Source organism: Crocodylus siamensis, chromosome 2, assembly GCF_052110815.1.
Source record: "Crocodylus siamensis isolate JL-2025a chromosome 2, ASM5211081v1, whole genome shotgun sequence".
Classification (NCBI taxonomy): domain Eukaryota; kingdom Metazoa; phylum Chordata; order Crocodylia; family Crocodylidae; genus Crocodylus; species Crocodylus siamensis.
The window spans coordinates 232,248,750-232,275,553 of record NC_143396.1 but is presented as its reverse complement, the minus strand read 5'-3'; the positions used below and the strand labels follow the sequence as shown (position 1 = coordinate 232,275,553).

Below are 26,804 nucleotides of genomic sequence, written 5' to 3'. Positions count from 1 at the left end.
CTATGCCCCCTGAACAAGCTGCCTTTGGCTCTGTTCTGTTCCCTGCCCTGGATCACATGCAATGCCCTGGCTGGGCAGTGCCCTCAGCTCCTGCTCCTGCCCAACTTTCTCCATCACCATAGGGGCCTCAATCTGCCTTCCCACACCCCTTCCCTCCTCTACACCCTTCTCTTCCATAGACCTACCTGCTTGGAGCTGATCTCTGTGCGGCCTGGCTATATTCTTGACCATATGCGTACATACAGCTGTGCTCATGTACATGGGCCCCCTGTTTTAGGGCTGTGCAAAGCTTCAGTCCCTGATTCAATTTGGTGGAGATTTGGCCCTATTTGGTGGCCAAATCTCTGAATCCAGATCAAATGAGGAGACCCTTTAATCTCTCCAAATTGAATTGATTTGGAAAGATTTGATGATTCAGACATAGACACAGGTTTAAATGTTTTTTTTCTACATTATACTGGCACATGTCCACGAGGGGCCAGCAGGGGAAATTATGCTTAGAGGCAACCAACACGGGTTCATTAGAGGCAGGTCCCATCAAACCAACCTGGTGGCCTTCTATGACCAGGTCACCAAATCCTTAGATGCAGGGGTAGCAGTGGGCATAGGCCCTCCAAAAGTCCAGGAAGACTTCAACACTGTCTCTCACCCCGTTCTCATTAGGAAACTGGGGGACTGTGGTGTCGACACGTACACAGTCAAATGGGTCACCAACTGGCTGGAGGGCCACACCCAGAGAGTGGTAGTGGATGGGTCATTTTTGACCTGGAGGGATGTGGGCAGTGGGGTTCTGCAGGGGTTGGTCCTCAGGCCCGCATCAGTTCCACAGGGCTTGGTCCTCGGGCCCACATCAGTAACTTGGACGAGGGGGTAAAAAGCACCCTGTTCAAATTTGCTGATGACACTAAGATGTGGGGGGATGTGGGCATGCCAGAAGGGAGGAATAGTCTGCAAATCAGACCTAGACAGGTCACAGGGGTCTGAGGATGAGAACAGGATGGGTTTCAAACACTGATAAGCAAGGTGATGCACCTGGGGAGGAAGAACCAGCACCATACCTACAGGCTGGGGAACTCCCTTCTCGTCAGTACAGAGGCAAAAAAGGATCTTGGAGTCATCATTGATGCCAAGATGAACATGGGCCGGCAGTGTGGGGATGCATTCAGTAAGGCCAACCTCACCTTGTCATGCATCCACAGATGCATTTCAAGCAGATCCAAGGAGGTGATCCTCCCCCTCTGTGCGACACGGGTCAGGCCGCAGCTGGAGTATTGTGTCCAGTTCTGGGCGCCGCACTTCAGGAGGGATGTGGACAACATGGAGAGGGTCCTGAGGAGGGCCACTCGCATGATCAGGGGGCAGCAGGGCAGGCCCTATGAGAAGAGGCTAAGGGACCTGAACCTGTTCAGCCTCCACAAGAGAAGACCGAGGGGGGGATCTAGTGGCCTGCTACAAACTAGTCAGAGGGGACCAGTAGGCATTGGAGGACTCCCTGTTCCCCTGAGCACTACCAGGAGTGACTAGGAATAACGGTCACAAGCTGGCAGAGGGTAGCTTTAGGCTAGATATCAGGAGGTGCTACTTTACGGTCAGGTCGGCTAGGATCTGGAACCAAGAGAAGTGGTGCTGGCTCCTACCCTAGGGGTCTTTAAGAGGAGGCTAGATGTACACCTTGCTGGGGTTGTTTGACCCCAGTACTCTTTCCTGCTATGGCAAGGGGTCGGACTTGATGAGCTGCTCAGGTCCTTTCCGACCCTACAAACTATGAAACTACATACCTCAAGGTATCAGGCGCAGCTTGTGAATGCTGAGATGCTGGGGCGGATGGAGCATCCCACAGTACCTGGAAGTGGACTAGAAGCACTTCGGTCCACTTCTGGGTCTGTCAGGGAGTACAAGAAAGGATCCCTTTGCACCCCCTGGCTTGGCGACTGGTCCCTCCTGGGTATGGGAGGGGTGCCTGGGGTCCTGCTGTGGCCAATCACCGAAGCGGGGAGGGTGGCGGGGGGGTCCCCCATACACTCAGGAGTGGACCTGGAAATGGGCCGGAAGTACTTCTGGTCCACTTGTGGGTTCACCGCTGAGCATGCTGGGGGGGCCCCCCACACTCCTGTGGGATGCTTCATCAGCCCCACCATCGCAGCGTTCACAAGCCAGGCCTGGTACCTAGAGGTATGTAGAAAAAACATTTAAAGCTGTGTCTGTGGCCGAATTGCTGATTCTCCATTTCGGCATCGAATTTCAGATTTGGATTAGGCCAAACCAAATCGGGACAGTGATCCAAATCAATTACTCAAATTGCTGTCCCCAGTTCGGGCTGAATCCAAATTGAATACGACCTATTTTGCACACCTCTACCCTGTTTCCTACTTCTGGCAGCCCCCAGAATGCTGTCCACCTGCAAGGGGAAACCGTCCATTTCCTGAAGAAATCTAGGCATCCGGGGGCCCCAGCTCTGCAGGGGAGAGGGACCCCAAGTGACCAGGGTCCTGGTCAAAAGGCATAATTATTGGTAAGCTTTATTGGGTACAACAGCCAAAAAAAAGCCAATAGTGTGATTTCCCTTTTATCAGTGCCGATCCAACAGGCAACCAATATATCGGTACACCTTCCCCTAGTTCTCTCAATGTGTACTTTTTCAAAATGTTAGTATGAGAGAACTCTTTCTAACATTCACAAAATGTGGTATCCTGACTTTTTTTTTCTTCTTTTTAGCTATTACACCATTTAAATTTGCAGCTCAGACTTTAGAACCCACAAGTGGCAAGAAGCCAACATTTGATCTCCAAGCAAGTCTCTCAAGGCCACTTGGATATCAGCCTCATAAAGGTATTATGACTTTTGTGCTATTTGCATAGGGGGCATGAATCCTCATGTAATGGTACACATGACATTTCATAGATTTCATAGACATTAGGGCTAGAAGGGACCTCGGAAGATCATTGAGTCCAGCCCCTTGCCCAAAGGGCAGGAAGCCGGCTGGGGTCATAGGATCCCAGCAAAATAAGTATCCAGTTTGCTCTTGAAGTTGTTCAATGTAGGTGCTTGAACCACCTCCGATGGCAGGCTGTTCCAGACCTTGGGGGCTCGGACAGTAAAGAAATTCTTCCTTATGTCCAGCCTGAAACGGTCTTGCAGGAGTTTATGACCTTTCAACCTCGTCATCCCTTGGGGCGCTCTGGTTCCCCCAGATCCTGGTGGTTACCCCGATGAACGTATAGTGGCCATCAGATCACCCCTGGGCCTGCGCTTTTCCAGGCTAAAGAGCCCCATGGCTCTTAGCCTGTCATAGAATCATAGTCGGAAGGGACCTAGACAGATCATCGAGTCCGACACCCCGCTAAGGGCAGGAACAAGCACTGGGGGTGGGAGGGGTCATAAGACCCCAGCCAGGTTCCTGTCCAGTCTCCTCTTGAAGATTTCCAGGGAAGGTGAGAGCACCACCTCTCTGGGAAGCCTATTCCAGACTCTGGCCACCCTTACAGTGAAGTAGTTCTTTCTAATATCTAACCTAAACCTATCCTCCCTCAGCTTGTGGCCATTGTTCCCGGTGACTCCAAGGGGAGCCCTGGTGAACAGACTTTCCCTGAGTCCCTGCTGGTGGCTCCTGATAAGGTTGTAGGCAGCCACAAGATCCCCCCTCAGTCTCCTCTTGCGGGGACTGAAGAGATTCAGGTCCCTCAGCTTCTTCTCATAGGGTTGGCCACAGAGGCCCCCAACCATACGAGTGGCCCTCCTCTGGACCCTCTCCAGGTTCTCCACGTCCCTCTTGAAGTGTGGCGCCCAGAACTGGACACAGTACTCCAGCTGGAGCCTGACCAGCGCCGCGTAGAGGGGGAGCAAGACCTCTCTGGACCTGTTAGTATTGTTTCGTCACATTGGCGACTCATATTCATCCTGGAGTCAATCATGACTCCAAGATCCCTCTCTGCCTCTGTGCTGCTGAGAGGGTCAGCCCCTAACGTATAACCATAATGCTGGTTCCCTCTCCCCAGGTGCAGCACCCTGCACTTGTCCTTGTTGAACCGCATCCTGTTCAGATCCGCCCACTTCTCTAACCTATCCAGGTCTGCCTGGATGCCATTGTATTCACTTTACCCCACAGCTTGGTGTCATCAGTGAACTTGAACAGGGTGCTCTCCACACCCTCGTCCAGGTCGCTAATGAAGATATTGAACAGCACCGGCCCAAGGACCGAGCCCTGGGGGACTCTGCTGCCCATACCCTCCCAGGCTGGCATCGATCCGTCCACCACCACCGTCTGGGTGTGCCCCTGGAGCCAGTTTGCCACCCATGTGACTGTGTATTCATCAGTGCTGCAGTCCCTCAGCCTGCCCACCAGAATTGGGTGGGGCACTGTGTCAAAGGCCTTCTGGAAGTCCAAGAAGATGACATTAACTTCCTCCTTCATATCTAAGCTCTTTGTTACCTGGTCATAGAAAGAAACCAGGTTAGTCAGGCAGTATCGGCCTGGCACAAACCCGTGTTGGTTACCCTTCAGTATCACTTCCCCTGCAGGTCTCACAAATGTGGCCCTTGAGAATTTTTTCAAAGACCTTCCCCAGGATAGAGGTGAGGCTGACTGGCATGTACTTGCCAGGCTCTTCCTTCCTCCCCTTCTTGAAAATAGGGACCACACTGGCCCTTTTCCAGTCCTCAGGGACTTGGCCCGAGCACCAGGAGTCCTCAAACAGCCGTGCCAATGGCTCCACAATGGCACTAGCCAATTCCCTCGGCACCCACGGATGAAGGTCATCTGGGCCTGCTAACTTGAATACATTTAAGCCCTCCAGGTAATCCTTAACTAGGTCTGAACTAACAGACCTGTCATTGTAAGGTCTGTTTTCCTGACCTCTGATCATGTGCGTGGCTCTTCTCTGGACTCTCTCAAGCTTCTCCACATCCTTTTTGAATTGTGGAGCCCAAAACTGGACGCAGTACTCCAGCTGCGGCCTCACCAAGGCCGAGTACAAGGGGAGAATGACGTCCTGGGACTTGCTTGAGAAGCATCTATGGATGCAAGCCAGCGTTTTGGTCACTTTATTAGCCGCAGCATCGCATTGCAGGCTCATGTTCATCTTGTGGTCAATGATGACCCCCAAGTCTCTTTCTTCCGTAGTGCTAGCTAGTGTAACACTGCTGAGCCTATAAGGATGCTGCAGGTTTTTCTTCCCAAGGTGGAGAACCTTGCACCGTATTGGCCTTCCAGTCTTCAGGCACTACACCAGAGCGCCAGGAGTTTTCAAAGATCCGTGCCAGAGGCTGGGCTATGATGCTCGCCAGCTCCTTGAGTACCTTGGGGTGGAGATTGTTAGGGCCGGCTGACTTGAAGGTATCCAGCTTCTCAAGGTGTTCCTTTATGAGGTCAATGGAGGGCAGGGGATCTCCCTCACCGGGACCTCCCTGTCCCATAGCAGGTATGAATGTCCCATGGGACTGTTGAAAGACCGATGCAAAGTACCCATTTAATAGGTTGGCTTTTTCCTGGGCGTCAGTTGCCCCATCTGGTTCAGCAGAGGTCCAATGTTGCCCTTTCTTTTCCTCCGGCTCCCCACATATCTGAAAAAGGACCTTTTATTGTCCTTGATGAAAAGGCATTCTTCACATACATATGATATTAAAGCAGTTGTACTCTGAAGGAAAATAACATGTAATATATTCTTTAGCAGATAGGCTTTTGTTAAAATAACATAGCCTTTGAACAGTTGGGCTAGAACTTTTTTAGCTTCTGGAAGAATTTTTTTTTTGCACAATGCTTTAATCATGCAGGATTTTTAAACAGCAATTCGAATAAACAGGACATGGAAAAAGAATTACCTAGCACCTATTCATCTGGGGACTAAGGCCTATTTACATGGGAAAACTTGCCAGAATAATTCTGGCATAACTTCAATCATAAGAAACTAGGGCTGGAAAGGACTTCACAAAGTCATCTAGTCTTAGCTCCCTGCTCAAGGCAGGATCATCTTTGACTAACCTGTCCCAGTCAAGGGCTATAAGCTATACAGGAGGGAGGGATAGGACAGGAAGGAGAGGTGTGGGTGGGGCACTGCAGCTGTATCTTATCCACCTGGCTGAACATGGCGAAGTTATGTGCAGGGATAGGGCAGCTTATGCTCCCTGCCAGGTGGCACCTTTGCACCCAGGGGCAGTGGAACAGGCCATATGCATTATAGCCTAGGCTGTCCCCTGTACCTAGGTTGGATGGGGCCAGGCTACCTGCCACAGGCCCTGTAGAATCACTTAGTGGGCCAGATCCAGCCCGCAGGATGTGATTTTGCCCACTCTGACTTACAGCAGCCCTGTAAGAGATGAGTGTCCACTCTGTCCTAATGTCTTTGCTGTCTTTACCCTAATGAAACTGTCACTTCTTCATCTGTCTCATCTCTCTTAAGTAAAAGCAAACATTTCCATAAGCTATTCCCACAAATGAATATAATGCTAGACATTTACTGTAGAATCTGTGCAAGAGAAGTTATGCAAACTCATTGGTGCTAAAAAATGAAGACTTAATGGAAGCAGCAAGGGATCTATAGCAAATCCTGTTGTCAACATTCTAAGAAGGTGGATGGAAGTAATAAATATTTATGTTCTTACCGCACACCCAGCTCCTTGGTCACATTCTAATATTATAAAAGCCCTAATCTATCGGTCTCTGTCCATAATGCTTTATTTATGCTCTCATTGTCTGACAAACAGTCAATCAGCGTGCAAAGAAGCGTTCGGACAGGGGGTGGCAGCGTAGCAGGGACCTGGTCCCTGGAGGTGGCAGCAATGGAACGGATGGAACAGACCTTGGCCCGCCCCTCCCCACTTCTGTTATTGCTGCCTGCAGGGCCGATGCAGTGGGTAGAGAAACGGGCCTGTGGGGAGCAGCGGGCATGCCATGGTGGTGCAGGGAGGGGAGGAGTGGCCCTGGGCCTGATGCAAGGTGGGGGAGGGGAGGAGGAGTGAGCCTTAGGTGGGGCAGAAGCCAGTCTGCCACAGCAGTGGGGGTGGGGAGCAGCGGGCCTGGCCTAAAGTGGCAGGGGGAGGGGAGGAGCAGCGGGTCTCTTCCCCCCACTTCCCCACAAACGTTAGCCCCGAGCCCACTCCTCCCATTCCCCTGCCGCTACTGGGTCAGCCCAGGCCTGCTACTCCTCCCCTCCCTGTGGTGGCCCTGCTTCTCCCCACCCTTGGGCCCATTCCTCCCCTGCCACTGTAGCGGGGAGGTGGGGTGTGGGCCCAGACCCCAAGCACCAGGAGGGGAAGGGGGGAGGAGTGGGCCTGGATGAGGGGGCATGGGGCTCCATCCCTGCCTGCTCTCCCCATCATTCTTGACAGGCAGTTGGCTAGTCCATTCATAAATGGCCCAAACTGGTGATTCCAGAGCAGGAGGGATCAAAACAAATGACCTCTTTGACCAATAAATCCTCTCTCAGCCAAATTGAGTGTGCATATCAAATCTACCAAGTGACCCTCAGTAAATATTTACCAGCACTTGTCACACAGGGAGGTGCAGGGAATAGACTACAGCTCTGCTCCAAGTCCCAGCCCCATGCTGGTACCACCTTGCCTTCCTGTCAATATGACGTTCTGAACAGGGACGGAGTACCACAGGAGCATGATAAGGAACGTAATCCTCGAGCTGTCAATAGGTAACTGGTAGATTGCATGCCCTAAAAGTCTATCTTAGATTCCTTGGACATGAGGGTGCGCTCCACTATAGCCCCTGTTCCTGCAGGTGAACTTGATTTGTAGTCATCTGTAGTTGAGCCAATGATCACTGAGAACTTGCTTAAAGTGCTACAGTCCTCAGTAGATAATAACCATTTATCCTCTTCCAGTCTCTGTAACTTGTCGTTTAGCTTAACTTGTTTGCATTCTGTACATTCCTTACCCTTACCTTCTATTTTTTGACCTGTGTATTTATGGTTCCTGTGGCTTTTACCTGTTAAACAATATCTTAAATATCAAGAGTTCTTTGCAAATACAAGGTGCTCCATAATCCCTTAAGAACTTTCTCTTTTCAAGCAGAAATCTTAATTAATTTTTAAATAATTGTTGTTATAAAATACCCCTCAATTCCCAAAACTCTCTCATGCTTCTAAAACTTTAAATCTTCCTCCCTGTTAAGATGGCTGCCTATAAATGCATCATAGAAGGGGGCGCAGAAGGGAATTGGTGAGGCCCTACTCAACAAGGTGCCCCTGGGGGTCACAAGAAATAATGGCCATAAGCTAGCAGAGAGCAGATTTAGACTGGACATTAGGAGGAACTTCTTCACAGTTAGGGTGGCTAAAATCTGGAATGGGCTCCCAAGGGGGGTGGTGCTCTCCCCTACCCTGGAGGTCTTCAAGAGGAGATTGGATGGGCATCTGGCTGGGGTTATCTGAACCCAGCACTTTCCTGCCCATGCAGGGGGTTGGACTCTGATCTATAGAGGTCCCTTCCAACCCTAAAATCTATGACTCGCTGATACTTCAAGAACTCTCAAAACTTTCAGTAAAGGGAATCTTCCCCATACTTCAATAAAATGTTTTTCCTTTTTGCATTTCTTCAACTGTGATAGATAGTGAATTTCAGCCCCTTATCCATCCAAGAACCTTAGATGTAGTTCCCTGCCCTCCCCAGGACGAGGTAATTCTTAAAACTGTGCTCAAAATATAATGAACAATGAAGCTGAAATGTGTGCTTTAGCACATTGTTAAATAGTGATAGCTGTGTGGAATGTATCTCCTCCAATAACTGGCTGTGACTTATATACTCCAGTCGGTTTTATTATCTTGGCTTTGACTTCAGATGCAATCACGCCACAGAGTTGAGGATGAGAACTGTATTAGGCCTCTGCAGAGACGTAAAGCATTGGAACAAGTTACTCATAGAGGTTGTGGAATCTCCATCCTTGGAGGTTTTTAAGACTGGGCTAGGCAAAGCCTTGAGTGGGATGATATAGTTCAGGATGGTCCTGGTTTGAGCTGGAAGTTGAAATAACTGACCTCCCGAGGTGAGGTCCCTTTCAACCCTGTTTTTCTATGATTCTATCTATGATTTCATGTATGCAAAGTAAATTAGAATAACTAGCTGGTCTTACCGTCTCTTGAAATATAGGAAGACTGAAGCCTTGGGGGGAAACAAAAGAAACCAGTACCCTGAATAAATCAGTGAAAAAGAGTCTCTCTTCACTTAAGAAAAATTACAAACAACCACCTCTCCAGACCAGGTCAGTACAAGACCTTGTTCAACCAAAATTTGGAAACTTCTAGTGACATTCACCTCAAGGATTTCTTAATGCTTGTGTATTTGGTCTTCTCTATCTGTTTAGTTTAATTAATGATGCATCTGATTTCTTGCTTCCAATATAGTGACATCTTTTGTTTTTCACTTTCAGAGAAGAGAGGCGTGAAAAGCATGAGCAGGAGAGAAAACAGAAAAAGACCCAGATGCTTCGAACCCGCAGAGGGTTGACCATGGCTTAAGAATTTTAAAATGTCTCAATAACTTGTTGTAAATAGTCTTCTCTGAGGAACACAACCAGTTCTTCCCTAATTTTGTAAATATTTTCTGTATGTATTTTCTATGAATGAGTAAGATCAGCTGACTTGACTTAGCCAGTTGTTTGTAGGGTAGCGTTGTTTCAGTGGTGCTGGGCTCGACATCATCTGTTAGTTCTTAAATTAACAAGTATGATATTAGCATCTTAAGTCCTTTTAATGTCTGTAGTAGAGCCCCTGGTATTGCTAATATTAAGTTGATTGAATTAGGTCTTGGACTGGATGGATACTGTGTTTGTCAAATTTTGGGGAAAAGACTTCCCCTTAATCAGCAGATTCCATGAATCGGACTGAAAATTAAGGGGGGGAAATACAAGTGATAAATAGATACTTGGGTAACCAATTCACATGTTGAGTCAAACTTTTCTGTTGGGAATAATTATTAAGATTCTAAATAAATTCAAAATATATATCACTGACAAACCTCATATGCTGTTGGAAGCTTCCTCTGGCTTTCCAGAAGAAATTGTTAAAACAGTAAAGGACAATCTCTAACAGAGGGAAGAAAAAGTGTACCTGAGCAGATTTAAAATGCTGATATTGCTTCTACAGGTGGCGTAGTTGTGTGGTTTGGGGGTTTTTTGGTGGGGGTGGGGGCATTGTTTTAAAAGCTATAAAGGAAAGTTGTTAAATATGTGGAATGACTGGAAAGGGGCATGGTAATTGCTGTCTCATTAAAGCTTTTCAGAATTGAGCCAACATTTACAAAGTAGTTCAGTTCTAGGTGTACAAGTACAGTTACCTTTGTTATTTGCTGAAACATTAGCCTCAGATATGGAAAAGTTTGTATAAAATTTTATACTGTTTAATTTGGGGGGGAATAAATGCATTTGTATGTGATGCTATTGCTTATGACTATTAAATGGCATAATCACGGGAAGTTTGGTTACTAATGTATGTGAGCATGTAAGAAAAATGAGAGATATGGGGCTTAAGCCCCTAGTTGCCAGTTGTGTTCATATACAGATGCAATATGGGTACTTAGTGAAAATAAGTAAAATAAATGAATTGTAATTTGCTAAGCTTAATGACCCACTTAATCACTTTTGAAAGTGCATTTATTGGGTATCCTAAATGAGTTAGAGTACCTACAAATAGTGTTTGGAAGGGATTAAGTCTTGCATGGATTTTTTAACTTGCTTATCTTTTTACTCTACTTGAATATTACCATATTTACTTGAATCCAAGACAACCCTGAATTTTTTTAGATGAACCCCTCCCCCTTATAATTGCATTGTATATTTGGGGTGTTGTTTTTAAATTGGACTGCCCTCCCCCTATGATAGCAAGAAAAGCAGTGGTGGAGGGGCAGGAAGTACTTGTCAAGCAGCCTGATCCCCAGTGCCCACACACCTTGGCACCTGCCCCACTCCATGGTACTTATCTCACCCCTTCCACCCTCCTCTCCACAGGCCTCAGCATGTGGTTGCTCCAGCCTCAGCCCAGCCATGCAACAGTTGTAGTGGCAGCTCCAGAGCTGGAGTCTGGGCTGGGGCTGTAGCAACCACGTGCCAGAAGGTAAGTGGTAGGGGGTGGGGTAGCAGCTGCTTCTCCATCCCCCACCCCCCAACTTTGTACCTGAATAGGAGACACGGGTTTTTTTTCTTCATGTTAAATGGGGACAAAGGGGTGGGGGAGAAATGCTGTCAAATGATGTGTTGTATTATACGTTCTTGGTTCACCTCTTTGCACAAACTAGAAACACTTAAAGAATATGACTCGCATGGGAACTAGTAGAGGGGTATAAAAGGATTTCAGATACTGCACCTGCTGTCAATTTTGAATGTAATTTTGATTAATCCTTTATTCCAGGAATATCAAAGAGCCAGCCAGTAAAGCAGTCTCACCCAGCCTCAGATTCCTGGAGGGGCCAGGAATCTGGGCATGGGGCAAGGCTCACTGCCTGATTTCTTCTGTTCGAAGCCCCACTGGGGATGAATGTTGGCAGGTGGTGGGGTGGCATGTGGTAACTGTTAACCCTTGTCCCACTTCTGCTGGTCTGGCCCCATGGGCACTGGATGAGTTTACTACCTATTCATTCAATATAAATCTATCTTGATGATCTACCACTTTATCAGAGATGTAGAACTCTTTTTGTGCAATAGAATAACCTCTCAAGTCATATTATCTGTAGCAGTGAAATGAAGTGGAACACCAGAAATCTTTTAATAGCTTTTATTTCCTTTACTTTCTGAATTGCTCTTCTTAGTTTCATAAATATCTCAAAAACTATAATAAGTATGTCTGAAGATGATCCATTCAGCAACCATCACTGTACAACTGTTTATTAATTACCATACTGTCTTTCTCTGTTGCAGTGTTCCAACAATACTTACTTGCAGAAGCCCGTAGTGAAAATAGGTTGGAAGTCAGAAAAAAAAACAAAAACTAGTACTACATCTTTAAAGTTGCAAGATGCATGTCCATCCCATACAACTCTTCCTTTCAGTATTTACATGGGTTCTTCTAACAGCATTGTGAACCTAGTCAAGATCAACAAAGTGTTGTATACATATTTAATAAGCTTCCGAAGCATCTGTTCCATTGGAGGGCAAGTCAATCTAGAATTTGGTGTTCCTTTCATATTGTTCATAGGCAAATTCTTCAGTATGAGTTCTGTCCATGAGCAAACCAATGAAGTCTATCTCCAGCTGAAATGGACCAGCTGCCTGGTCTCCCAGTGTGAATCCAATAGTGCTAATCTGATAAGAAATTGGTTACTTGTTAGTATACCATTTCAAGTTTGTTGCAATTAGCAGCAAAGTGACGAATCTTCTTCCATGTTCTCAATACAGTGCAAGGATCTTGCAAGCACATGCATATTACAATAAGCATCTACTTAAAACTGTGGCATCAACATAATTAGAAAGCTTTCCTAGAACACTTTGAATACAGAATCTGATTTTTAAATTATATTGTTTAGAAAATGCAAATTTTAAAGAAATTAAGATTTTTCAAGAATTTAGGGCAGTTGAGAAAAAGAGTATCTATTGAGCTGGAATTTTTTAACCTTGAAACTTCAATGCAGCAAACTTAGTTTATCTATGATTTTGTATTTATGGGGTACTCTTCAACATAGCCTTAATTCTGCGGCAAACTTTTCTTTACTATTTTTTGTGTCACTTAAGATACTAGATTAAATTGGCAGGTAAATATACTTAATTTGAGGGCTATGGAAGAAATGTCAGCATTATACACAGGAACTGCCACATCAGATCAGACTAGCTCTACCTGTCTGTGGTCAGCTTTGGGTGTTTCTAAGGGAACTGCAAGAAATGTAGTAGCCAGTTGTGACTCACATACTTGTAAGGAAAGATTCTCCCCCCTCAAGTTTCTAACTTCTGTCAGACTGGTGCATGGTCTGATGCCTGAGAATGTTCTCAAACTATTCGGTTGTTTCAAACTTTACTTATAAGACTTCATCTCTCTTCGAAAGGTAGGAGTCTGCTTGTTTGGTTTTTTTAAGCATAACTATAAAGAGAGGTAAGCTGATGGAAAAACTTACTTTGTCTAACCAGAGTGGATACTGGTGATCCTGGACTCTCCCCTGATTACATAGAAAGAACTTGGAGAATGGAATCTGACAATAAGAAACAAAGGCTTTAGTTTCACTTATACAGGCATGAGTATAGGAAAAGGAAAACCCTCACCCATGGGATATGAATTACACATTTTGGCCTTGGTTTCAAAGCAAGGCATGTGGAATTTCTGCAAAAGATGAAAGGAACAGGTGAAACTCCTTTTGATTTCCCCTACAGTCAGCTTCAGTCCCATGTTCTGCGGTGCCTACTGCTGTGGGACTCTTATTTGATCATCATGTGCTAGACAAGGCAAACATATAAACTACAAGCAGGGAACTAGAGCAAATTGGATGCTTATGTTGCTGGGATCCTATGACCCCAGCTGACTTCCTGCCCTTTGGGCAGGGGGCTGGACTTGATCTTCTGAGGTCCCTTCCAGCCCTAATGTCTATGAACTCTATGAAACTAGCGCATAAATATTTTACATGTTTAGGATATTGTAATACATCATGAATTTAAATTTTATTAAGTAGAGTTCTTTTTCCCCCACTAACATCTGAAGGTACATCCCAATGTATGTTTTATTCAAATGAGATTATAGTACACATGAAGCTGTAACTTCTTACTAACCTGATGAACAACAATAATATGTAGTACTAGAGAATCATTTCTGAACTCAAGCCATTGCAACATACTAAAGAAAAAACACTCCGACTCAAGTATTAAAAAGCTGAAATCTTACTAGTGAAAAGCAGACACTGTTATCTCAGACCTCTAAATACCATTTTATCTTGACCTCCAAAGATTCAAGAACTCAGAATTTATAATTCACCATAATCCCAAAACCCCATAATCTCAGATTAATAATTCAGAAAGTGAAGCACCTGCTGCTACTGGTTTATAATGCAATGTTATATCTATTGTACGTCCACTTACTAGAATAGTCTCATAAACTAGACAGCTAGAGAGAATCCCAAATATCCCTATCCCCAATCCTATACTTTAATCACTATGAACTTGGATTTTAAAGTTTAAGACACCTAAATGTGTGCCCTAGTTTTTTAACTGAACCTAACTAGCATCAAAGGTTATTCATTTTTCAGTGTTTCTTTTTCAATCATGATGCTTAGGGGCCTCCTTTTGTTATCCACATTTTAAAGTACTAGTTGCCATGACAAAAGCTTGAAGTAAAACAGTTTTTTCAATGCAAATCAACAACAGCTAGTTGGGGAACTTTTTCTGTGGTAGTAAATAAAGAGCCCTAAGTATACAATTTCAGAGATATCTAAAACCACTGTACTGAACAGAATTAATTTTCTTTAGACCAGTTGAAATATTCATGAGATTACCGTGATTTCCTCCCAGTATGGACCGCCTCGGGTAAACATGAAATAATGGTACGTATCATCCTTTTGATGGGAAAAGTATGGGTCTGTAAAAATGTTTATCATCCAGGGTCGACCATCACCACGGACACGTAAATACAGACTATTAAATTTTGTCCAGTTATAGTATTTCTTCCTATTAAAAAAGCCCTGCAAGAAATTAATAAAGTGTGTAATTTTATCTTAGTATGTCAATAAGAATTACTACAATAAGACCTGAGGCAGCCTTTGAATAGTCTTTCCCTCCCTCCCTTTTCATTAATTAGATAATATTTTCTGTAACCAGAGACACAATGTAAGATAAGGAAAACCAGACTTACTATTTGTTTCATTATACCAGTCTTAGTTCCATGATTCTCAGTGCTGTTAGACATCTCAAAAATGGGGTAACATCTTCAAGGACTTGTACTCAGATTTTGTAATCACAAATCTCACTAAAGAAAATGAAACGCCACTCCCAGCACATTAACACAGATACTGCCATGACAGTATTTCTTTAAACCAGTATCCTGTATCTAAGAGGCTGACAGCAGAAGTTTCAGAAGAAGGTAAAAACAACAAGAACAGGTATAAAATAACCTGCTCTCCCTACAAAACTTTCTGTAGCTAATTCTGAGATGCGTGCCTTCCTTTAAATTAAAAATTATCCTTCATATTTATTATGCTTTGTGTTAGCCTCAACTTGCTTTGTAAAAGACGGGAAGGTAATAAGAGGCATTAAACAATTTGGCCAGATTAACACAAATCTGTGGCAGTCCTGGAAATGTAATTGGGGTCCAATGCTCTGGATTTAGCCATTTCCCTTTGAATGGATGTTCACCTGTATGCTTAGTTTAATCTATCCAATTTCCTATGTGCCATCTTTATGTATGGCCTCTGATGAAATCTGTTCATATTCTTTATCCTTCAGAGCCCTAGTCCTCAATGTTTTACTTCTGTTCTCATAAACTAGGTCACAACTCTTGTTATTTATTCCATTGCACGATGGCATTATCATCTAAACTGAGTCCAAGCTTTTTCATCTTGGTATCCCCCTCTTTTAAGAAACATCTAAAAATGAATACCAATAGTTTTTCATCAAATGAAGGAAACTGACTATTATAACTGAATCATATTTTTGTTCTATTCTATTGATTTAGTCTTTTGTATATTTTGAAAGGCATCAGAATCCACATATAGAATTTTAAAAAGGATATTGCATAGCAGATTCTTCCTCTTTCACTTCAGCAAAAAAAGAGAGAGAGTATTCTAACCTCAAATTGGGATTGGATATGAAAGTTAAGTTTGGGCCTAGATACTATGACTACTTGTAGGTACGCACATATATAAGTTAAATTAACAAAGTAGTCAGCACTATACTAGGCATTTAAAATGCACCAATTCTGTAAATAAAACTTTGCTATAGGAGACAAAGCTTGCCTTTGCTCAGTTACCATGTGTGCAATGGGAAATCCACTTTTGGTGATTAAGGGAAAAAACACTCCTTTTTTAAGAAAGATTTAGCCCTGAGCTAAAGTTTCAACTATGCCTAGCCAGAGTATGGCAGTGATTACATCAGCAAATGGATTGAAGTAGAATGTCTCTCATTTCTTCAACTCTGCCAATTTACTTGCAACAAATAAAAGCCAATTCTCACTGGTATAACACAGAGTTAACTAGATTAAAACAAGCCTCAAGAGGTCTGTTAAAAAGCCTAGTGAAGGTGTCTTTGTTTTAGTCAATTTGAATACAGATTGTATTATCAGCTTAGACTAAGAAACCTAACAAGCAACCAGCATTAGAAGTCAAGAGTTTGAATTTTGTACTTGATTCAGTATACTCAATAGACAGTCTACAAAGCCTCTAGAACAGAGTTCACCCTTTAGCTCCCTGCACTAAACGAACACTTCAGTTATTCATAATTTTCCATGGCAAATATGAATTTTTCTGCAGTTGTGTAGAGCGAGCTCAAAATGTTTTTCTCTCCTTCCTGTGTCAGGAAAGTGTCTAATAAATAAAAACAAATGTACCTTGAAGAGGTAATCAGAAAAAAAAAATCTGCACCGAAGTCCTCTAATCGCCCATCCTGACAGCAGAATAAGAGGACCCCGATAAAATACTGAATGTTAACAACTTAATTATTTAAGTTGTACTCACCAGTTGTGGCTTGGCTTTATATCCACAATATCCACTGTATTTTGTTTCCCCATCACGAGGTACTTCAGTATTGAGGGTCCCATAGAAGACAGCACTTTTGTTATTTGTGCCTAGTTTTAGGTAGGCTTCACTTTTCCCTCCAATTTCTATATCAGAGCTAGCTATCCATCTATTTAAATCTATCCTGCTGCGAAATTTCCAAACCACTCTAGTCTGTCCCCATAAGTGAATATGCAGAGGTTGGCCATCATAAGTTGTTGCATGCTCCACTATCTCAGTCTTTAGTAATTTAAAATGTTTTTTAATCCCATTCACTATTTTTTCAGTACTGAAATCAATTTGTTTCCAGACTGGAGCCTTATCAGGGCTTGTTCCTGGTCTCCTATAGCTACTATACATTTTGGAGATGTGATTAGTGATGAGAGGTCCAAGAAAAGCATGCAAAACTTTGTGCCTCTGGCACTCCCTAAAATGACAAGCACTAGCCAGTAGTTTAAAAGCTACAGCCATAAAGGTAGAACTGAAGGATGATCAAATTTCACTTTGAGAAAGGGCACTACCAGGTCTGAAATAAAGTCTTCAAAAAAGTTTACTAGATGTACCAAATGTTAAGGTAGCTTGTTTCTTCCACCTGTAACAAGGAACGAGAGAGAAAGAGATTACAAGCATACTTGTAAATGTTTTACTTGTAAAAGGACACTGGCTTGAAATTAACCAATTTAAAAGCAGTTAAAAGCAACATCAGATTCTATGACTGCTGTGTCTTCTTGATTTTTGTCATTTTACAATAGCATTTTCCTATTTTTTACGTTTTTCTCTTGCCATTGCTGTGTAAGATTCCCAGCATGAATCATGAGACAAAATGCTTGAAGTAAAACTGAAAAGAAAATAAAAAACATTCTCCATGCTTTTAATCACAGTAGAGGTAGATGTCACTTGCAGTATTATGAGAAGTTTGCAAAGAAAATTTTAGTTGATAATGCCCGTGTGGAACACTGTGGCCATAATTTTGCGAACAGTCCTATCACTTTGTATCACATCTTTATGTCTAAGATATAGCTGCTATACATATACATTGAAATATATATACACACACACTATTATAATGTAATATATATAAGTGGGTTGTATTGTATTTTTATGTACATGTAATAAAGATATTTGTTACAAACATATATACTATCCAATGCATTTATAAAGATATACTAAAATAAAAAGATGTACTAAATAGATATTTATATACTAAAATATCTATATGTATGCTGTTCAGCATATAACATGTTCATGTGTTTTATATAAAATATGATATGTTACATACGATGGAGGCAAGGGAGGAAGCCAACGTTGGCTGACTCATTTGTGCTGCCTTAATTTTTTTAGGGCAGCACAAAAGCTGAGCAAATAAACTTTCTTACTCTTTGTTGCACCACACAACAGGAAAATCAGTGGTGCAGCAAAAAGTAGCAACAGACTCTTGCACTACTGAGACAGACCTCTATTACCTTGCAGTGCTTCCCCTGCTCAACCAGCCTACAGCAAGGAGGATAGGTTGGCACAGCAGAGAGCCCCTCCTGCCCTATTTGGGTCTGGGGCAGCGAGGAAAGCAGGGAGATGTGAGACAAGGGAGGATGTGTGTTGCGCCCAGTGAAGGGGACACGCCAAGCTGCGCCACAACACAAGGCAGCACATGTTAATCGCTCCACTGGGCTGCGACCAGACTTGATGCAAGTGGCCCTCTCCAGCTGTTTTCTTTAAAAAATGTAGTTTTGCTTTCTGTGAGCTAGCCCAGCATCAGCCAAATACGTCCCTGTCCCATCCCCCACCATGAAGAAGTAAAATAAAAAGAAACCCCCCAAGATCCCTAGAGGATACTCCCAGCATCCCATATGACATGGCTGCAAGAAAGTCTGACTTTAAGCAAGTTGCATGGCGTAACTGTGGAAGTGCTGCCTGGCCTGAGGTGGGGGGGGGGTCTTTTATTGGACCAGCCACCCAGGTGGGCCGAGGCCGGACGCCCGTGCCATCCACACTGCGCCATGCTCGGACCATTGTGACGCGACATGACACGGGGATGACGTCACCGCCCCAGACGCGCTCTCCAGAGGGGCAGCGCTGCATCGCGGCTCAGCCCGAGCTGCTTCCCCCGCAGCGCCCCGTGGAGCCCGCCAGCGCCGCCCCCGGCCCCACAGCGGCCCTGAGCGCCTCCGGGACAACACCCTGTCCTCGCCGCCCACCCGCGCCCTCGCTCTCGTCCTCACCTGCCGGCGGACGTAGCGCGTCCGGCCGCGATCAGAGCCCGCCGCGCAACCGCGGCCGAGAGCAAAGGTTCCGCGTCCTGCTGGAGGAAGCCGTGGGGTTTTGGGGTCCGCGATGCTCAAAGCCACGGCGCTCCCCCGGCCCGGCCCCGCCGCCTCGGCCAGGCGCCAGGCACAAACTCAGCTCAGCCCGCCAGGCCGCTGCCGGCTCGTCCCTGCAGCACAGTGGCCTGTGCTCCCCTCGGGGAGGCAGCACCAGCTAGTGGGTAGAGCCAAGGCCAGGGCTCCGGGATTCCTCCTGCCTTCCAGTCCCAGTCATACCACGACTCAGCCTGGCCCTAAGCACCCGACACTTACGTCCTGTTCCCCCCTCTGCTGTAAAAATGATACTTGGGTGCGAGTTTGAGGATTACACGCTGCCTGCCTGCCTGTCGTGAGACTTGCCCCGCGGGCTCCAGCTGAAAGGCTCTGTGAGTATAAAACATTATTTTACTGGTCGGTGCATTTTTTTTAATTGAGATCAAAGGGTTTTGGGGAGGAGGGCTTAGGAGTTTTTTTGGTGGTGGCTGTTGTGTGTGGGTAGGGGGTTGGTGTTGGTGTTCAGGGCAGTGAAGTTCTACACCAGCCTTTCAGTCAGAGCTGTGTGGGTAAAAAATGTGAAATACTGAGACAGAATTTGATCGGACTATAAAAAGGTGCATCTGATGCAACACCTGTCATGGCAGGAAACCAGACCTGGTGACACAAGTGGTCTTCTCCAGTCCTATTTTCTTTAAAAATATATATTGTTTTGTTTTCTGGGAGCAAATCCAGCATCAGCCAAGTACACTCCCCCTAACTACTGCAAAGTAAAAAAAAATCCAAAAAACCCAGTAGCCCTTGAAGAAACTTCCAGCAGCCCATATTACTCAGATACAAAAAAGCCTGACCCTTTAAACAAGCTGCATGGCATAAATGTGGAAGTGCTGTAAGACCTTTCTATTTGGGCAGGCTTTTAGCAAGCAAAGTTAAGCTAGGATATTGTTTATGGTGGGGGGGGGGTTGCTTTATATTTTGCTTCAATATACATTTTATAAGTTCTTTTGTTCTCTTGCTTGTTCTCTTGTTTTATAAGTTATTTTGCTCATTTACTGTAAGTCACCTTGAGGCTTTGTTGGGAAGGGCAACATATACCTCTAATAAATAAATGCCATATTTTCATAACATATACATCACAAACTGTTTGACAACAGTGGCTCCTTTCTTGGCCTCTATTCCCAATTTTCATCACCCAGTATAAATGTACAAAGATTTTCAGAATTACTTTCCTCCCACTTTCTCCCCACATATTCCAATGGCCTGTGGAGTTCAGGAAATCCTTAACATCCTGATGCCTTGGCTTTAACCTGTCCACCATCTGCCTGATACTAATTCAGACACTTGATAATTCAAAATAGTAAGAAAAAAAGAAAAACAAACAAAAAGATATTATCGTTATCTTGAAAACTATCATTAGTTTGGGTAACTTTTTAAAAATAGGTTCTCCTATTCACCCCTACGATGCATATTCTTTCTCTGTGAATGCCCTACAGGTATGGATCTTGACTGAGTCTACTGAAGTTTGCAACCTGAAAAATCTGGCAAGTCTTGTTCTATAGCTGCCAACATTTAGACGTACCATGATTAGCAATTTAGTGGTTTATTTTCACTTATCTAAAACTCCATGTACCTGTCCAGTTCACAATTCAGCTACATGTAATCTGTATTTAAACCATAGTTTACTTACATTAACATGTTTAAAACCACATCCTACAAGCTTCTTTGGAAATACATAGCACTGACATATTACGACATTTACAGGAGAAACAGTAGGGTTTATGGCTCAGTCTCCCAGGTCTAGAAGGTGTTAACTAATTGTAGGAGCATCATGGCTAGCAGAAACATACATTACATGGAGAGCACATAGGAAAGTGGAAAAACTTGGTGGTGGGTGAGTGGTCCAGAGCAAATGCTGTTTGATGTATGTGGATCTTTGTTACTTAGTATTTCATGATTTTCAAAACCTGTCTTTACATTTAACATTAATGTAATTTACTAATGTAATGTTATTAATTGTAATGGCTGAGGTGAACATTTGTAATCTTACAATAATGTAAGATTGTATTGTTTGAATACATGATTATTAATAAAATAACCATCAATTCTTACCCAAACCTAGGAACAGCATACAGCTTCTCTTGCCTATAGTGTCTCTCAGAAACTTACCTGCTAAGAGATTGGCAGAGCTGGATATTTATGCCTGTCCAGAGCCTGTTGGGCTTTAAAGATATTCTGCCTGGGTGCAGAAGTCACCCTGAGCAGAGCCCATTGCAGGAGCAGGGACAGAACCAGGAGTTAGAGGGGAAGGAGAGGAGGGAATCCATAGTTTTCTTCTGAAAATAGTCAGTGGTTTACAGTAATGCCACTTAAGCTGTCAGAACTTCCAGCATTAATCCTCTACTGCAAAGAACAGGTTGTTTGGCCCCTGCTCCACATTATGTATGTTTCACAGTTAATTGGTGAATCGGGCAATACATGTTGACTGACCATATGTGCAAGTAATTATCACACAACTGACTGCTCAACCATGCAATACATTTAGAGCAGCCACCTGTGCAGAGTAATCATCACACTTACATTGACTATCCAGCTATAAAAAGTGTCAATCCACTATAAAGTTAGTGCTTGAAATTGTGTAACTCCATAGCTGGTTTCTATCTAGCTGAAATCCAACCAGGTGGCAGGGCCCTCAAGAGGAAATTCCTCCTCCTCCAAACTCCAGGGCTGTCATTCATCTGTCACCTTGGAGCTCTGCCATACCTTCAAATTAAAACTGGCAAGAAACCAGCTATAGAGCTGCCACATATTTTCAAGCACTAATTTTATAGCTGATTTGGAATTTCATAGCTGGAGAGTCAATTTTATGCGCGATGACGACTTTGCTGGGGGGTCGGGTCTAAATGTATTGCATGGTTTACCAGTTCCTCATGGGACAGTTACTTTGCACTTGTGGCCTGGCCCATCTTTCTTTGTGCACGTGGCTGGTTTACACTTCTAGTGCGATTTAGTGGGGAATTGTGTGATATACCTAACATGTAGCAGGGGCCTGGTGGGGAGAGGCACTAGTGTCCCCAGAGCTTTTGCCGGCCAGAAACTGGGGCGCGGAGCAAGTGACTCCTCCTGGCTCTCGCCATCAGCCTCTTCTACCTGGAAGCTCCCGTATCCCGAGGAGTAGGCGAGGGGCCGCTGGGCGAAGCGCGGGGGGCGGCTCCGCAGAGCAGGGAGGCAGGGGAGCAGCTGCGGCCGGGCCCCCGCGGCCTTTGTTGGGGAACAGAGGGGCTCTGTTGCGGGGAACTCGGCGGCGCGCGGGTTCCAGGCCGGGCGGTGGGCGCGGGGCCACGTGGTGGCGGCTGGGCCCCGCCCGGCGGCGGCGGCGGCGGCGGCCTGGCCCCTCCCCGGGGCGGGGCGGCGCGGGGCGCATGCTCCGTGCCCTTTGTGTCCGGGCGCTGGGGCGGCCGGGCTCGGCTCAGCGCGGTGCGGCGCGCCTCGGCTCGGCTCGGCTCGGCTCGGCGGCGCTCGCAGGGCCGCAGCGTCCGCCCGCCTGCCGGGCCTGCGGCGCTGCCGCCTCCGCCATGGTGAAGAAGCGGAAAGGCCGCGTCCTCATCGACTCCGACACCGAGGACAGCGGCAGCGAGGAGAACCTCGACCAGGTGCGGGCGAGCGGGCGGCAGGCCCGGCGCGGGCCTCGGCTGCTGGGCGGCCCCGGCCCGCTGGGCCTAGGGCGCGGAGCCCTGCCCCGTCCCGGGCCCGGGAGGCGGTGGCGGCGGATGCTCCTGCTGTCCCCCTCCCCCACCTTCCCGGTTCCCGCTGCCCGGCTGTGGGGAAGCGGCTCCCTCGTGCGCGGCCCCGGCCGCCTCAGAGAGGGGTGCCGCTTTACCCCTTGGCGGGGACTTGCTTTGCCCCGTTCCCAGTGGCGCCGGGCCGGGCCGCCCCATACCAGCGTGGCTTGGGTGACTGTGAAGCCTCTGGGGGCGGCCTGTGCCTGCGCCTGCCCCGGGGGAGAAGCTGTCAGTGCCGAGGGGGGTGGGGAGGGAGGCTCCTGCCCCAGTGTCACTTGAGCCAGAGTTGCCTCCTGTCACACAGACCTTCCAGCAAGGGGTGAGCAGCCCAGCCAGTCTCGTGTCTCTCAGCATCACAAGTAAACTTGGGCCTGTAGCAGGTTGGGCCTTTCTCCGTGGTGAACTGCCTTAGAAACTGTCTTGCCTGCCAAGAGCATGGGGAATCGGGCTATACCTAGGCTGGGATGCATAGGGGCTGGCATAGGCCAGAGAATGGGGGGGTGATCTTGTACCCTGTGCTTCCTCTGCAGCAGGTGAAGCAGTAGGTGGTTGCATTCCTGTCCCATGGAGAGCTCTAGGGAAGCTGAGCCACAGCAGCTCCCACCAACTGGACTTGGGTAGCAGAGAGGGGAAGCTTGGTTTCTGTGATGCATGGATTAACTAGAGAAGGAGTCAGCTGTAGTAGCCCAAAGTCAGGGCAGAGCAGCGCCTTGTAGACTCTCTAGTGCAGAGAGGCTAAGCTTCCCAAAGCAACTCGGAGATGCTATGAAGGGATGTAATTAACTGTGTTAATGGTGGTACCCTACCCTGCCTTTCCGTGACTCAATTAGGAAAGCCTCTGCCAAAAAGAGAATTGGAGGATGGTTGGCCTCTGCCTTTAGCAGCGTGTTGCATTTTAGAAGCTCAAGGAGGGGGACCCTTACAATACCGGTGTGTTAAAAAAGAAAATGAGGAAGGATAAGTAGGGTAACAAAAGAATATTGACAAGGTTAAAAGAGAGCATAGCTGGTCCAAGGTACTACATAAGAAAGCAGTCATGGGAGTGAGGTGAGGGTGCCATTTAGCCAATTTGTTGCAAGTGGGGGGACATAGTTCTAACAAAGACTAGGGATCTGTGCCTCATAAGGAGATGCCTTTCTAATGTTACCGGCCTGCACAGAGAGACCTGATAAATCCACTTGCCAGTGGAAGCTTTCCTGGTGAGTTGAGGTCTAAGTCATCTGCAAAATTTAAACTCTTATTTAAAAAATGAAGTACCAACCTCTGGGGCCGTGAAGATTATCTTCCTGTTTAAGACTGATAAAAACCATGTTAGTGTTGTCATCCCAAGACGGTAGCAGTCCCCATGTGATTAGGTGGTCTCTGATAGCTTAAACTTAGCAGAGTCATTTTTTTGTGATACTTGGAAGATGCTGAAATGTTTTACTGATGCTTTTCATAATCCTTTTAGCAACAATGAAACTCCAGAATTCTTTTAGATTCTGGTGAATGTTTGAAAAAGTTGTGAGCAGCAGCAGGTAGTGAAAATGTTCATGTGATAGCAGGGCACAGACAGCAGAAGTAAGGGTAGGGCAATGGAGACCTTTCATCCTTGCAGCAACCAGTAGAAGAAACAAAAAGGGAAGATTTGACACTGCTGACTTATTTCTAGATACCTACAGGAGTTGAAGCCCTCTGTACTATGGTAGGAATCCCATCACCCTGCCTAGCTTAGTTGCAGAGCAGGGCAGACAGCAGAGTTGTCCATCAGGGATGTTGCATCTAGACCCTGATAGTGGATCCTTTGATTTTAACTTTTTTTTTTGGATATGTCTTGCTAATAGATGCAATCTTCTAATAGTTGGTATCTGGTGTGTTGTTTTTTTCCCCCAAGTCTAGTATTTGGGGTGTGCTCACTAATACTCTGAACTGGAGGAGAACAACTGCTTAATTTTAGTCTTCCAGTCTAGTACCTGTGATACAAGTGTCTTTATATGTTTCATTGTAGTTTTGAGATGGGTAGAAAAATGGACAGACCTGTTTGGACTCTGTTAAAGGAATAGTCCAGTTAGGATGTGTAAATCACTGTCTCAGGCTTTAAAATAACTTCTGTAAAAGCATATAACTACAAAAAGTGAGACTACTCAAGGATCATCTACATCTGAATAGTTAGAGTGGTGTTTCTCAACTTTTTAAGAGTCAGAATGTCCCTCAACAACTTTTTAAAATTTGGCAGCACCCTTGATTGAGAACCAGTGTTGTACTGTGAAGGCCTCCTTGCGTGCTTCACAGCCAGGTGCTGCAGCGTGCTTCTTGTATTGGGGTTTTCTGCAGACAGGAATGGAGGCATGACTAATGAGTTTTATACCCTTGGAAAAACTCCTCTGTGCTCTTGGGGCTTGGGAGAGCGGGGGTTGGTCTTGCCTGCCCTGGGTGTCCTCACACCCAGCTCCTCCAGCCAAGTAGTGCAAAGAGCTGCTGCAGACCAGCCTGACTCTCCTGTCTGAGCAGTGTAGACTGCTGCAGGCCAGATGGTTAAAGGGCTGCTCCATAGCTCAGCATGACCTCTCCAAATGGGCCAGAATTCACACACTTACCACAGTCCTTCCCAGTCTGACCTCACATGCTCCTTATGGAAACAGAGGGGTGCAGACAGTCCCACGTTTCTGGTGCATCTCTTTGCAGGGGGAGCACATAGGGTCAGACCAGGAAGAGCCCAGACTCCAGCTGCTGTTGCTTCCCCACCTGCCTCTGCAGATGGTATATGGTGCATATTGCCCTGGCAGTGGCAGCCCTGCGAGGTGCTCCCAGTTATAATCACTGAGTTGGAGGCAGGTGGTCTTTGATTGCGTGCCACTCATTGCCTTCCATGTCTGAAACAAGTAATCCAGCTGTGAAAGTGGTTATCCCTCACATTGTGTATCTTTACAAAGTAAACTAGTAGTAATATTTGGCATTTAGGGCTTGTCATCTTGAAAACCTATTCCCAGCTTTGATCTGTAATAAGTATCTGTGTGTACCATGTAGAAAATTCAACTCGCACTGACTGGGAGACATACTGCTTTTGGAAAGCACTTGAATACTATTGAGGGATGCAAATGTAAGAATCAATATTGGTCAACCCAGTTTTTTGGCTTTAAAATAAGCATGCGTTTTTCACACTAGGAACTCCTGTCATTGGCCAAACGGAAACGCAGCGACTCTGAGGAGAAGGAGCCACCTGTGAGCAAACCTACAGCATCTTCGGATTCTGAGACCTCAGACAGTGATGATGAGGTGGGTTTGACATGTCGTAACTGACTTGCTACAGGTTGTTTGCCTGGGAGGTCCAGCATTAGCAGGAAGAATATAGTCACTACAGTATTCTTTGAACTACTGTGTATAGATTGCTGGTTTTGTAAAGGGAAGCTGGTTTCTGAGGCACCAAGAGGAAGTGGCTTCCAAAATAATTCTTTCTTCTTTTGGGATTAAGCAAATACCAAATTATAATCATATGTTATGTATACTGACAGTTAAGTAGAAAATTAATCGATTACTTAAACAGTTTGTGGCCTTCCTGCATAGAACAGGTGCTCTCACTGTATGATAATTCTGCAGCTGAGAGAAGTGGAGGTGCTTCAGTTAGAGCTGCCTGAGAAGAGGGGTGGATTTAGAACTGAGGATAATCTCTGTGGTGGGCACTAGCTTTTAGAACCATCTGCCCTTGTCTATACTGTGTAAAGAACTTCAGCCTGAAGTAGCCCAGATGCAGCAATCACACACTGGAGGTGTAGAGCACACCATTTTATCAGGGCTGTTGAGGAAGGGGAGGATGGCTGCAGTTCAGCAAAATATTTCATATCTTTATTGCTCTAAGGGTTTGGCTCTTTCTGTTTAGTCAGGCCTGGCTGTTGGACTTGTTTTAATCTGTCCTTTACTGTCTAGGGATCCTAGAGCTTGGGGTAGGTGTTCAATTTAGCTTTATAAATTGAAACAAATGACCCACTAAGACAGAAGAATGCACCTTCTTTATGCACTAGCTGAATAAAATATTCTGTTGAAACGTTACAGATGGCTTTGCAAACCTCTTGCAGATGGTGGGGTGAGATAACTCATTCTACTCTTAAGAAGTTTCTGATGAAATTTTTGAATACTTCTT

The 26,804-nt window shown here is 45.5% G+C and overlaps 3 protein-coding genes across 9 annotated transcripts in view; 2 read left to right on the top strand and 1 right to left on the bottom strand.

The window, feature by feature from the left end:
• Nucleotides 1–10,556, top strand: part of NUSAP1 (nucleolar and spindle associated protein 1) — a 43,579-nt gene extending 33,023 nt beyond the window's left edge. For all 5 annotated transcript variants that reach the window (XM_090033399.1, XM_090033400.1, XM_090033402.1 and 2 more), the window contains 3 exons: nt 2,716–2,829; nt 9,091–9,202; nt 9,371–10,556. In XM_090033399.1, the coding sequence (XP_089889525.1) occupies nt 2,716–2,829; nt 9,091–9,202; nt 9,371–9,458 (314 nt within the window). In that variant the 3' untranslated portion in view covers nt 9,459–10,556. The remainder of the gene's footprint in view (nt 1–2,715; nt 2,830–9,090; nt 9,203–9,370) is intronic.
• A 1,138-nt stretch (nt 10,557–11,694) lies between these two features.
• On the bottom strand, nt 11,695–18,969 carry NDUFAF1 (NADH:ubiquinone oxidoreductase complex assembly factor 1). 2 transcript variants are annotated; one of them, XM_090033404.1, is made up of 5 exons: nt 18,834–18,969; nt 16,576–17,206; nt 14,404–14,589; nt 13,039–13,113; nt 11,695–12,235 (listed from the first exon to the last, which is right to left on the bottom strand). In XM_090033404.1, exons 2-5 carry the CDS (start codon nt 17,083–17,085, stop codon nt 12,095–12,097), a joined length of 912 nt encoding a protein of 303 aa, XP_089889530.1. In that variant the 5' UTR covers nt 17,086–17,206; nt 18,834–18,969; the 3' UTR covers nt 11,695–12,094. The 2 variants fall into 2 exon arrangements, with proteins under 2 accessions (XP_089889530.1, XP_089889529.1); XM_090033403.1 differs by lacking the exon at nt 18,834–18,969 and adding an exon at nt 18,078–18,827.
• A 192-nt stretch (nt 18,970–19,161) lies between these two features.
• RTF1 (RTF1 homolog, Paf1/RNA polymerase II complex component) overlaps nt 19,162–26,804 on the top strand; it is a 48,163-nt gene continuing 40,520 nt past the window's right edge. Inside the window, exons 1-2 of one of the 2 annotated variants that reach the window (XM_090033396.1) lie at nt 19,162–19,300; nt 25,832–25,942. Coding sequence is in view for 1 of the 2 variants with exons in the window: in XM_090033395.1 (XP_089889521.1) it covers nt 22,481–22,558; nt 25,832–25,942 (189 nt within the window). In the remaining variant the exon portion in view is untranslated. Of the gene's footprint in view, nt 19,301–22,329; nt 22,559–25,831; nt 25,943–26,804 lie in introns of those variants that run through there. The other variant, XM_090033395.1, reaches the window with a different exon arrangement.

Coding starts and splice junctions, on each gene's coding strand:
- NDUFAF1 (XM_090033404.1), bottom strand. CDS start 17,085: ATGGCTGTAGCTTTTAAACTACTGGCTAGTGCTTGTCATTTTAGGGAG. Junction 14,590..16,575: donor ATAAAGCCAAGCCACAACTG/GTGAGTACAACT, acceptor AATTTCTTGCAG/GGCTTTTTTAATAGGAAGAA. Junction 13,114..14,403: donor CATACTGGGAGGAAATCACG/GTAATCTCATGA, acceptor TCTTATTGTCAG/ATTCCATTCTCCAAGTTCTT.